This window comes from Equus caballus, chromosome 31, assembly GCF_041296265.1.
Source record: "Equus caballus isolate H_3958 breed thoroughbred chromosome 31, TB-T2T, whole genome shotgun sequence".
Lineage (NCBI taxonomy): Eukaryota > Metazoa > Chordata > Mammalia > Perissodactyla > Equidae > Equus > Equus caballus.
Window position 1 is genome coordinate 3,427,638 of NC_091714.1, and position 12,572 is coordinate 3,440,209.

The 12,572-nt window shown below is 47.1% G+C and overlaps 1 protein-coding gene across 8 annotated transcripts in view; it reads left to right on the forward strand.

Moving 5' to 3' along the window:
* Window positions 1-12,572, forward strand: part of RPS6KA2 (ribosomal protein S6 kinase A2) — a 367,321-nt gene that overhangs the window by 171,370 nt on the left and 183,379 nt on the right. Inside the window, exon 1 of one of the 8 annotated variants that reach the window (XR_011434456.1) lies at window positions 12,092-12,474. The exons of 6 other annotated variants lie outside the window; for them this stretch is intronic. Coding sequence is in view for 1 of the 2 variants with exons in the window: in XM_023633076.2 (XP_023488844.1) it covers window positions 12,376-12,474 (99 nt within the window). In the remaining variant the exon portion in view is untranslated. Of the gene's footprint in view, window positions 1-12,091; window positions 12,475-12,572 lie in introns of those variants that run through there. One more of the 8 variants, XM_023633076.2, reaches the window with a different exon arrangement.

Consider the following 12,572-nt stretch of genomic DNA (forward strand, 5'->3'; position numbering starts at 1 on the left):
CATTAATTAAATGATCCCGCAAGTATACGTAAGTGTTCCAACTTAAGTAATTCCTGTTACCTTAAGAGGATCTATGTGGGGGCTTGGCTGATTCTGGGGGGTCATGGATAGCATCCCTGAAGGACCGGGATTGGCGTGAGGGCTGGAGGCGGGTTCTAGTCTCGGAGAGTGAGAGGTGGGGTACAGCATGGTCCAGATGGGGGGAATTGGATCTACAGTGGCTCAAGACAGGGAGGAGTGTGGTGTATCTGAACAGCTGAGAGCGGGCCAGTGGGCTGGAGCACAGGTAGCAAGAGGAAGAGGGCAGTGAGGTGAGCTTGGAGAGCAGAGGTCAGTTTAGGTGTTTATATTGAGTCGGTTCCGTAGAATGGGGTGAGGGCTGGCAGCCTTGCTTGGGATTATAGGAAAAGGAGCATATCCCAAGGCATTGATCTGGAAATAGGTCCGAGATTTGTGTCAAAACATCATGGCTGTTTTGGGGCCTGCCTGGTGCCACGGTTGTAAAGTTTGCATGCTCTGCTTCGGTGGCCTTGGGTTTGTGGGTTTGGATCCCAGGCATGGACTTATACACTGCTCATCAAGTCATGCTGTGGCAGCATCCCACATACAAAATAGAGGAAGATGGACACAGATGGTAGCTCAGGGCCAATCTTCCTCAAGCAAAAAGAGGAAGATTGGCAACAGATGTTAGCTCAGGGCCAATCTTCCTCACCAAAAACAAAAACAAAACAAACAAACGTGGTGGCTGTTTTGTGAATCCTCTCATAGAACACCAGCTTCAATACATGGGAGCACTATTAAAATTATATTTTAAAATTTTCCAATCATATGAGGTTATTAATAATGAAATAAAAGTGATCTTTATGGTATGGAAGAAAAATCACTCTATATGGTAACAATTATTTGTGTTATTATTTTTTAGGTAATTTACTGGTCTGTGCTTGTGGCCTAGATTACAACATGGTCAATTTTTGTAAATATTTTGTGTATACTTGGAAAGAATGCACAAGCTAGGTGATCGGATGTTGTGTATTATATGTGTTCTTAAGTCAACTTTCTTAAATTATTGTTTAATTATCGAAATACTTACTGATTTTTGTTTTTCTGCTTGATTTATCATTTACTGAAAGATACGTCAAGCATTTCCCCAAATGATAATGGATTTGTCAATTTCTCCCCTTGGTTCTGTCAATTTTTGATTAAGATATTTTGAAGCTATATTATTTGGTGTACACAAGTTTAGAATTATTGTATCTTTTGGCAAATTGAAACATTCATCAATATGTAGTGTTTTTTTATATCTTTGAATGCTTATGCTGTAACATATGACATTAATATTGCTTCATCAGCTCTCTTTTCGTTAGTATTTGCTTGATATATCTTTTAAAATTCTTTTATTTGAAAAGTTCTTTCTCTCTTGTTTTAGACATGGTTTTATAATTAAATTTATTTTAAACAAGTTTGACACTCGTCTTTTAACTGGAGAGCTTAGACCACTAACATTAACTGTAATTCTTGATATATTTTGATTTGTTTCTACCCTTTTAGTTTGTAGAGGCCCTAGGACTTGATTTTGCCTTACTTACAAAGTAATAATCAGCCTGTTACTGTTTCCTGGATGCTGGAAGAAGACATAAGCTCCCAGGATCAGAAAGAAGGGACTTCATCGCTCACGGCATGACTACCATATTTGCATTGGTTTCCTTTGCACCCAAGGCTCAAGGTGGCAGTGCAGGGGGCCCCAGATGGATGCTATGCTCACAGTGAAATTGAATCCCGATTGAACAACACTGAATATGGGGATCCTGGTGTTTGTTAACAAGGGGTAAGCAAGCCTGCTGTTTGTTTTGGAGGAAAATATTACTTCATCCTTCAAAGTTCCTCATTGCAATCACAACCCTGAGAAGTGGCCTCAATTAAGATCAGGCAGTGCCTTGTGCTCTCCCTGTACTCAGCAATAAATAAATGAAGAATGCAGAGACACTCAGATTGCCACTCCCCACAGTTTGCCTATTCTACTTATGCCACTTTTTCTAAATTTCTTTCTTCCCTTCTTTCTTGCCCTCTTTTAGATTGCTTTTCCTGTTCTATGCTTTTGCCTCTATTTGTTTAGCAATTACACACAGGATTTCTATTTTTTTATGGGTTACTCTAGAAATATTAGCATGTACTCTTAACTCAGCCTAAAATTAATCCACATCTTTATCGACTTCCAGGAAAATTCTAGGACATCAGAAAATTGTAACTGATTCCCCTTCCTTCTGTATATGCTATTTTTTAAATCAAGATTTCATCTCTAACTGATGTACATCCACAAATCATGCAAGACTTTTATTTCTTTTTATTTAGATATGGGTGTTTAGCTTTACTCATAAATTTTCATTAGAAGTGGATTATCTCAGGTTGTTTATCTGGAAGTGTCTTCGTTTTGCCCTCATTCTTGAAAGATTTTCAAAGGTAGAGAATTTGAGGTTGAAATTATTTTCTCTTAGCAATTTGCAGACAGTATTCCACTCTCTTTTGGCTTCCGATATTGCTGTTTGGATCTTAGTTGACATTCTAACATTCATTTGTGGAAAATCTGTCTTTTCTTCCGGTTGCTTTGGAGAGATTTTCTTTTTCTGTTTTTGGCATTCTGCAGATTTAATATGAGGTATGTAGGTATGGATTTATTTCATTCTCCTTAGGATTTGGAGGCCTTTATAAATATGAAGATTGGTGTATTTTATCAACTCTGAGAAATTCTCATTATTATCTCATCTCTTTGAATAATGCGTGCCTACTTTCCTTTCCTCGCTCTCATTTTAAGACTCAGACGCAGGCTGGAGTTATCTCCATCTGTCTTCCATGTCTCTTAGCCTGCCTTTCATATTTCCCATCTTTTTGACTTTCTCATTTGCATTCTGTCAATTTTTGTCAGATCTAACTTCTCCATTATTGACTCTTTTTTTGGACTTGGTCTAAACTGCTGTTTAATCTACCTATTGAGTTTCTAATTGAAATTATTATAGTTTAATTTTTAAAGTTATGCTTACATTTCCAAATCTGCTCGATCATTTATAGTCTATAACTTCCTTGTAATGCTCTCCATCCCCCTTTTTGTTTTTTGAAACATATTGAACATATTTTATATTATTTATACAAAAATTTGAACGTCTTCAGTCTTTACAAGTCTGATTCTGCTAATTGTTATTTCTACTGACTCTTGCTTGTGGTAGCTTATTTCCTTGTGTATTCAACAATTTATGATTGTGGGCTCACGTCCCTTAGAATTTTCTATGTGTTTAAGCTTTGCGACATGTTTAAAGTATGTTCTTCCACACGACTTATATTTTCTTCTGCCTGATCCTCAGGTTACTACAGTCTAGGACCTTCAAATGGTAGATTTTTGGCTTGAAGTTTTTGAGGCCACACTAGGAGTGTGAATTTTGCCCTCGAACTGGAATGAGCATGAACTTCAGAAATCCAAGAAGAGAATTCTTTTTTTTTTTTTTTTTTTTGCTGGGAAGGATTTGCCCTGAGCTAACATCTGTTGCCAATCTTCCTCTTTTTTCCCCCCACCCAAAGCCCCAGTACATAGTTGTATATTCTAGTTGTGAGTCCTAGTTCTTCTATGTGAGCTGCCACCACAGCATGGCTGCTGACAGAGGAGTGGTGTGGTTCCATGACCAGGAACTGAACCCACGCTGCCGGAGTGGAGCGCTCTGACCTTTAACCATGAGGCCATCAGGGCTGGTTCATGGGAATTCTCTCACCTTCTCTTTCTGGTGCTCACATCTGAATAGCAACTCTCCTCCTGCAGGGTGAGATTTTCCTTGCTCACCCATCAGAGTTTGCTCTCTAGGGATCCTGACCTGAAGCAGAGTGGCTGTGACCCCAGGCTTTCTCCAGTTTCCCCCTTTCCCCAAACCTTGTTAAAACCTCAGGTCTAGATTACAGGATTGACATAGCCTCCAGGACAAATTCTGCTCATAACACTGCTTGATCTTGGGAAATGTCTTCTTATCCTCATTTTTGGCCTAAAAATTTATTTTCCCCCACTTACTATTGGATCGGCCATAAAAAAGGTTTTCACTTTGTTTTATCCAGCATTTTTGCGTGTCTCAGGAATGCTCCTCTACATATGTAACCCATCATAGTCCCAAGCATGGTCCCCCCACCCCAGACTCCCCCTGTGCCCCTCTGATGAGAAAGATTAGGAGGATGGACCACAAGCACCATATTCCATGGGGCTTACACCCTGTTGTTTTGGTGTCCCTGAGTATTTCCTTAACGTGTTCATCTAGTTTCCATCTCTAGTATAAGTACTTAGTGCCTGAAATGCTCTAGATGTCTATGAAATCTTTTTTACAAGATGAACATTTCTTGCTAAAAAATTCTGGCAAGGATTTCACCTTCTCCTTTGTACTCATTCCAAGTCTTCAGAGAATGTTCTGTTAGAAGGGTTTTTTTTTTTTTCCTTTTTAAGTTACAGAAATCCTTCCTGCTATAGTTTTAACCTGTTTCCTCTTTCCTGCTAACTCCCTTCCTTTAAAAGTTCCCCTATAATTTAGATATAGGCTTGGGTTGACGAGGAAAAGCCCCTTATTTCTCTCTTCACAGCTAAGTTGCCTTGTACTCTGTTAGATCAAGTGCTCCCTTCACCTGTGAGCCTTGTTATTGGTCATCCTCATCACGAAGGTTCACGGTAACCTTTGTGGAGTGACAAGTGTGTGTCGGTCCCTGGAGCTGCCATAACAAAGCACCACAAGCTGAGTGGCTTCAGACAGCAGAAATTTATTGTCTCACAGTTGCATTTCTGGAGGCGAAAAGTCTGAAATTAAGGTGTTGTCAGGGCCATGCTCCTCTGAAACATGTAGGGGAATTCTTCCTTGCCTCTTCTGGCTTCTCCAGTGGCCTTGACATTCTTTGGTGTGTGATTGCATTACTCCAATCTCTGCCTTTGTTGTCACATGGCCTTCTTCCCTTGCCTCTGCCCTCACATGGCCTTCCTATGAGGACATGGTCATGTTGAATTAGGGCCCACTCTACTCCACTGTAATCTCATCTTGTCTAATGACACCTGCAACAACTTTATTTCCAAACAAGGTCACATTCCGAGGTACTGGGGCTCAGGACTTCAACATATCTTTTGAGCGGGGGCACAATTCAACCCATCACGACGTGGGAACCACAGTAAAGCTCGAACCCAGACGTTCTGCAGACACTGTCGCCTCCCAACGAAAGAATGGTTCTTTTGCCCCTCTGTCTTTAAAAATATAGATGATTAGAAAAGACCAGAGGTAGGTTATAGCATCTACATTACATGTTTCTCAAATTTCTTACCCTGCACACATGCACTGGGGTGCCTTTTTCTCTTGATGCTTTTGCGTAGAAAAAGCCTCATTTTGGTGTCCCTCTTCTGTCTCATGAGTAAACTAACCTTGAACAAGAAAACACCACAGCATTCCTGCTGCCAAAGGCACTCACAGTGTCTGACCCCAAGGCCATAATGAAGCCGGCAGAGGCCGCCACCTGGGACTTCTGTCTGTGAGATGCGGTGTCCGCAGGATCTTGGCTTTATAGCATTTCTTGACCAAGCGTAATTATCTAGGGAAATGAGGATCCTGGCCTCTGGCCCTCTTGATTGCTACTCCCTCTTGGGATTTCTTTTGACACACAGCTAGTGCAGTGCTTGACACATTGAGAATTTGTGAACTCATTGACATGCAGACCTTGTAGGATCCCTTTTCATCTTGCTGTGTAAATGTAGATGGTCGGTTCACCTCCCTGGGCTTCAGTCTCTTCACCTCATTACATGGGGTTTACCATGTCTGTTTCATAGATTTCATGTGTATTACAGACATGAAATACTAATGTAGGACCAGCTCTTCATAACCAGCAAATCTCTGAAAATAGTCATCATAACATCCCTTTAAACAAACACATATGGCATGCCCTGGACAGTGGGTATCCTGAGTATTTCCAAATTGATGGGAGGGGCAGAGAGAAAAGGCAAGAGCTGTAATCCAGTGTGATTAGTAAAACGGGGACCCCAGGGAAGGACTCCCTGAGACAGCCTGTGGTGTGGATGGATTTTGCTGGGCTTTCCGGGGAGCAATACTGAATCTAGAAAGAGGGCTGGCCAGTGGGTGGAGGCAGGAGGGCAGGAAGGATGTCCCAGCAGTGACCAGCACACACAGCATCATGGGGGCTGGAAGTTCATCTTCACACAGCATGTCGGCATGGCAGGCATAGCCCGAGTCCTGGGGTAGAGGTGGGTGAGGCAAATAGTGAAGCAGAGGGAGACGTGATCAAGAAGAATACAGCCTCCAAGCTCTGGAGTTTGCACTTTATCCTGGCAGACATGGGGAGCTATGGTGCATTGGGGGTGACACGACCTGATTTGCTTCTAGAAAGATCAGTTTGGGAGCAGGATTGCAGACAGGTTGTGGGGATGGCATTTAGCCAGTAATTGCTATGAATTACTGATGAGGGCCCCAACTGTGTTACTTGGAAAGAAGGGGAGAAATGGACAATATTTAGAGAGGATCACAGACAAGTCTAAGTAAGTCGTTAAACATAAGGAATAAAGAAGCGACAGAAGCTAATGGGAATTCTCACCTTCTGATTTGGGCAACAGGTCATGCCCTGCATAAGACAATATAGTTTAATAGAGACAGCTTTCAGATACAAATTCTAGAATTTGGGGTCTACGCCTTTCCTAGTCCTGTCATTCATTTTCTGTGTGAAACTCTGGGATTTTTAACAAATAACCTTGCTGAGCACTTTACAATTTGCAGAGCATTTGCGTATATTGGTTTAGCTGCATGAAATTGCCATTTTTGTAGGTAACAACCTTGTGAGAAAGGTGCCACAGGTTTCTTCTCCTCCTCTTCTCTCTCTGTCTCCCCTCCTCCCTCTGCATCGCACAGAGTGGGTTCTCTCAACCTCAGCAGGATGGCCTGCGGGACGGGATCATTCTTTGCTGAGGGGCGGTCCGGTGCACTGTAGGACGTTCATCAGCGTCCCTGGCCTCTGCCCACTAGATGCCAGTAGCTTCCCTCCTGTCGCCCCCAGTTGTGGGCGCCCCAGACATTGCCAAATGTCCCCTTGGGGGACAAAGTCACCTCCAGTTGAGAACCCCTGTTCTAGAGGCTCAGAGAGCTACAGCAAAGATCAAGTCACAATCAGAACAGTGGGTAGAAATTTAATTCTAGATATTTCACTCTCCAGGGTACACTCCATCACGCAATACTTTGTAGCACTGTGCACTTAAGAGCCTCCACCTGTGCTCAGCTGTATCAAACGCACTCTCTCATAAAGAATACTTTTCTGTTCAGCTGTATCTAATCTGTGTCCAGTACTGCATTGTTTCAATTGCAGAAGGATTTTGTTCGTTTTTCTATTTCTTTGGTGGCTCTGAGAGTCTCTTGCTCTTCAGTCATGTTTTCATTTCTTCCTTGTATTTACTTAAAGATATTAGAGGTGATAATTTTATACACTACATCCGGTAAGTCCAGGAGCGAAGTCCACGTGTCTGATTCCGCCGTCGTTTGTCTTGCTGGCTTTGCCGATCCCTGTGTCCTTGTGGTCTGTGTGTTCAGTGACTGTGATCTCACCCTCCCTGGAACCATATCGCAGGGAGTTCTCTGAATCCTGGGTTTAATGTGGTTTCTGTAGAGAGCATTTCTGTTCACTTCTGCTAGGACCTGGGGTAAGAACCCTTCTAGACTGCATGCAATTCTCAAGTTGAGGTTTTGCTGTTTTTAGATTACATAGGAGTGAATTCAGGCCACAGGCTGCTTATACTCACCAATTCTCAGGAGGTAGTTCTCGCTCTGCCCTGCCCCTACTCCCTTTAGTACCAATGTTCAATCATGTATGGGGGGGGGCGGTATTTTAATCCATCCTCACCCTGAGGGCAGAGCCTTGCTGGACCCCCACACTAGGTGGGTGTGCTTCTGTCCTCAATGACCCTCATGGCTGTCAGAATGGAATCTCAGAGTGGACATCATTCTTGACTCCTCCTTCTCCTCACTCACCACATCCAGTTGTGACTGGTTGTTGAATAAACTTGGCCTGTGATTGGATCAAAACACATCAATATTTGTCAGTAGCACGGACAACGGGAGGACCCTGTCGATTTCCAGGGCTTTTCTTCCCACCCTCGGACGACAGACAACCAGATCTGCTTTAAAACACTCAATTAAGAAATTAGTATTTCCAGTCCTAAGGACTGGTCAAATGCAGACTCTCTGTTTGCCTGGCTTGAGTCCCCATCAGGCTGGAAGTCTGCAGTGTCCCTTGAAGGGTCAGTGCTGGGAGGAGAGGAGAGAGAAAGGGATAGTAAAGTCTTACTTGAACTGGGCCTGACCCAGCTGGCCTCACTCACGGGGCCCGGTCCTGGCTTTTCTCTCATGGAGAGCTGTCTCATCTTCTTCGGAGGTTACTGTACCTGGAGACCCCCTCCCCGCCAGCCTGCAGCCCACTTACAGGACAAAGGCTTCTCCGTTTGGGGGTTATTTAGAATTCTTTCCTCAGCCTGGGCCTGATGCCACAAGCGTCTGCTCCACGCAGGGTCTCAGAGACCTCCAAACTGCCCCCTGTCCTGCATGGCCACATCTGATCTGTAGGGAACTTCCGTATGTCTTTTCCCCACAAGCCCTGCATATACGGGTCCACTCAATGAACAGCCCCTCCTGGTGCCTCCCCAGAGTAATGGCCAGCCCTTCTCTCCTCTAGAAGGCACACCTCAGCTGCTCTGTCCCCAGCAAATCACAGTTCTTATAGGGCAGGAAATAAAGGAGGTAGCACTACCCCGCCCCATCCCCCCCATCTTTTGGGTGGAAGGCAAGGAAGGAGGTGACAGCACAGATTTTGCCCAAGTCACCTGCCTGACAAAAGCCCCCTCTCTTTCCTGGCCAGGGCTTTTTGTGTTATCAAAGATGGGGGGAGGGGCCAGCCTAGTGGCACAGTGATTAAGTTCGCACCTTCTGCTTTGGTGGCCCAGGGTTCACCAGTTCAGATCCCGGGTGTGGACCTACGCACTGCTTATCAAGCCATGCTGTGGCAGCATCCCACATATAAAATAGAGGAAGATGGGCATGGATGTTAGCTCAGGGCCAGTCTTCTTCAGCAAAAAAGAGGAGGATTGGTGGCAGATGTTAGCTCAGGGCTAATCTTCCTCAAAAAAATAAATAAATAAATAAAGATGGAGGGAGTCCCAGAGTATGGAACAGGCTCTCAGTTACTGTCTTTGAAGTTTAGAAATTTTGTAGCTCATGTGTCTTGAAGACGTGGTAGGAATTTAATTTTCATTAATCAATCATGAAATCCTGTTTGTCCTAAGTTCTCAACAGCCCTGTTCTTCCACAGCCTGGGGGCCCTCCTCCTCTGTCTGCCCAGGAAAAGTCTCCTTATCCCCAGGGGTCACCTCCTCCTTGGCTTCTCCCCTTGGGGTAGACTGCTCATTTATCTCTCTTCACGTAGCATCCTCTTACACGTTTCTTTCACAGTACACAAAAACTGTGTCGTATTTGTCTATTCACTTTCCTTCTCTTCCACACGACTGTAAACTTCTGGAGGTCAGGATCTATGTCATCACCATTTTTGCATCCCTGATGCAGAGAGCATAGTGCTGGGTGCTAGGAGGTGTGCCATGATCATTTGTTGAACAGAACTGAATGCACCCTGGCCAATCTGATGCTCTCTTAGAAGCAGCAGTGCCCACAGAATTCAGTCCAAGACTTACCACCGTGCGAAGTCAGGGAGAAAGTTGAGATAACCAGGGGGCTGCTGAGCAATCTTTCTTCTCTGCAGGCCCACTCACCCCTCTCTGGGCACGAACCTTTATTAACCTCACCTTTTCTCCTCCGGTATTTGGTAAAGATCATTTGGACCCAGGATAAAGTGGGCCCTCACACACATCCCAGTTCTGGTGGTCTGGAGGGTTTCCTTGTATAAGCACATGAAGTGGTGGTCAATGATTGCTAGAGATTTCAATACACTTTTATTTTACCAGGACAAAAACAAAGGCAAACAGATTTGTTCTACGAATGAAGTGAACTGCACGATTGACAAATGAAAGCTGATTTTTCTTTGGAGATTTCCAAGTTCAATAGAACTGTTTCATTGCACTCCAATTTGGGGAATCATGAATGTCCCATAAGATGCTTCCTTTCCAGTTCTGTTACACCAGGTCATCAAAATGCTTTTAGTGCTAAAACACCACCTTGACTTAGGGCTGCCCCAGGGCTTTGTCTGGAACAGGATGCCCCTGAGCTGGCATAGTTGTCATACTGCATTCCTGTCTCTGACCGGTTGTACCCGCTCTCCACAGTGAAGCTCCGTCGAATTGGAGTTGGTGACCAGCCTGATGTCCAACATCTGTCAGCTGCTGTCTTTGTCAGAGCAGCAACATGGCATAGCCCAAGCCTGTGTTTGCATTTGCTTAGAGCTGGCATGCCTGAGTGGTGGCAGGGGGTGACACAGGGTGGCAAAAAGCTGGCTCCCAGAGTATGAATACTCGCCCTCCAGCACAACCCTTGAGGGAAGCAGGAACTGGTTTTGATGGGTGTATTTTCCTCTTAGAGATTCAGAGTGGGAACACAAAACATGCCAGTGTGCTCAAGCTCACCAAACAAGGAAGTGGCAGTGCCCACTTCCTGATGCCAGACTCTCTGTGCTTGCCACTGCCGAGCCCGCAGCTTCCATTAATCCCCAGAGAGCATATCTGACCTCACCTTGTGACCCAGATGCGGCACGAACTTACCAGTTCTTATTTGGGGGCATAAACCCTCTTTACTCACTTTACAAAGATGGCCTATCACAGGTAGGGGGATGACAGGACACGTGGATTTCCACAATCTGCCAGCAAAAGAGCAGCACCTGTCACACAGCACTGAAGCATGGATGCTTCTGGACTTGTCAGGGGATGGCGAATAAAATCGTTTGACCCTATCTTAAACATAAACTCAACACGTGGACATTGCACAGGGGTAAAACAGAAAAAGGCTGCACAGAGTCCTGAGCTCACAGATCTGGAATTGCCTGCAGCCCTCTGGTGAGCATTTCTAGAAAAAACAAAACAAAACAAAACAGTATGTTCTCCTTTAAGGCAACTCCTCTGCAGCCTTCCAGCCAGCAGCTGGCCTGTGAGAGCCCTGCCTCAGGACGCTGTCTGTGCAGGCCCTGGTAGGGCATCCCTTTGGATAATTTTCTATATATGGAGGCGGAGGTCATGGAGAACGGATGTGTGCCTTTGTTCTCCAAAAACAGCCAAGGGAGGCTTCCGTTGCTGCCGGCGTCCCCGACCTCGTGGGGATGCGTTCATCCCCCGGGGCGTAATGAGTGGACCCCCAGGTCGGGGCGCCCGGGCTGCGGGGCCGGGGTCGAGGAGAGGGTCCCGGGGCCGGGAGGGGGTGCGAGGAGAGGGTCCCCGGGGCCGCGAGCGAGGAGAGAGTCAAGCGGCCGGGTCGAGGAGAGGTGCAAAGCGCACCTGCGAGGGCTCACGGTGCCCCCTGGATTTTGTTCCATTTTCTAGAAGTGTTTGCTAATCAACAAAGTTTTGTTCGGCCCAGGAGAGCATTGTGCCAAAGCGTCTATATGGATGTTTTAAGGAAAGAAAACCTAATGACACCCCCGAGCTAGAGAAAAGCCCGGCAGGCCAGCGGAACAGAACAGAGAGCCAGAGCAGGCACAGATGAGCGCCCGCCCAGCGCAGCGGTCCTCCGCGGGGCTCATTAGGCATGCGCCGCCGCGGGCGCTGATTGGCGGTGGAGGCGGTGGGCGGGACGGGGCCGCACCCAGCGGCCAATAGGAGGAAGGGAGGAGAAGGAGGCGGAGTGAGCGCCTGGGGCGGTGGGCGCTGATTGGTGGTAGTGGCGAGGGGCGGGGCCTCTGTGGGGCGGGGCTGCTCGGGGCGGGTCCTCGGAGGACAGGAGGAGGAGGAGGGAGCGCCTGGGGCGTCGCTGATTGACATTAGTGGCAGAGGGCGTGGCGAGCAGGCGGGAGCTGATTGGTGGCAGTGGCTGTAGGCGGGGCGGGGGCGGGGCTGGTCCTCGCCCGGCCGGAGCGGGAGGAGGGAGCGCCTGGGGCGGCGAGCATTGATTGGCGGTAGTGGCGGAGGGCGGGGCGGGGCGAGGCTGCCCGGGGCTGGTCCTCGCTGGGCAGCAGCAGGAGGAGGAGGAAAAGGAGGAGGGAGCGCTGGGGCCCGGCCGCTGGGGCCGGCTCGGCCTGCCCTTTGTGCCCGCAGCCCGCGCCCCGCGCCGATGGCCGCTGCGCTGGGCTCTCCAGCCTCGCACGCCCGCCCGCGGACCTAACCCCGCGCGCCTGGGATGCGCCGGGGATGCGCGTCCTCCAGCCCTGCGGCTCCTCCCGGCTGGGCGCGGGGCGATGGAGCTGAGCATGAAGAAGTTCACCGTGCGGAGGTTCTTCTCGGTGTACCTGCGCAAGAAGTCGCGCTCCAAGAGCTCCAGTCTGAGTCGGCTCGAGGTAAATGCCATCGCCTGTGTGCGCGCAGGTTCCCGGGTCCCCGCCGCGCCCTGGACGATGCTGCAGGTCTTGGGGCCGTCCCGAGCCCTTTCCCATTG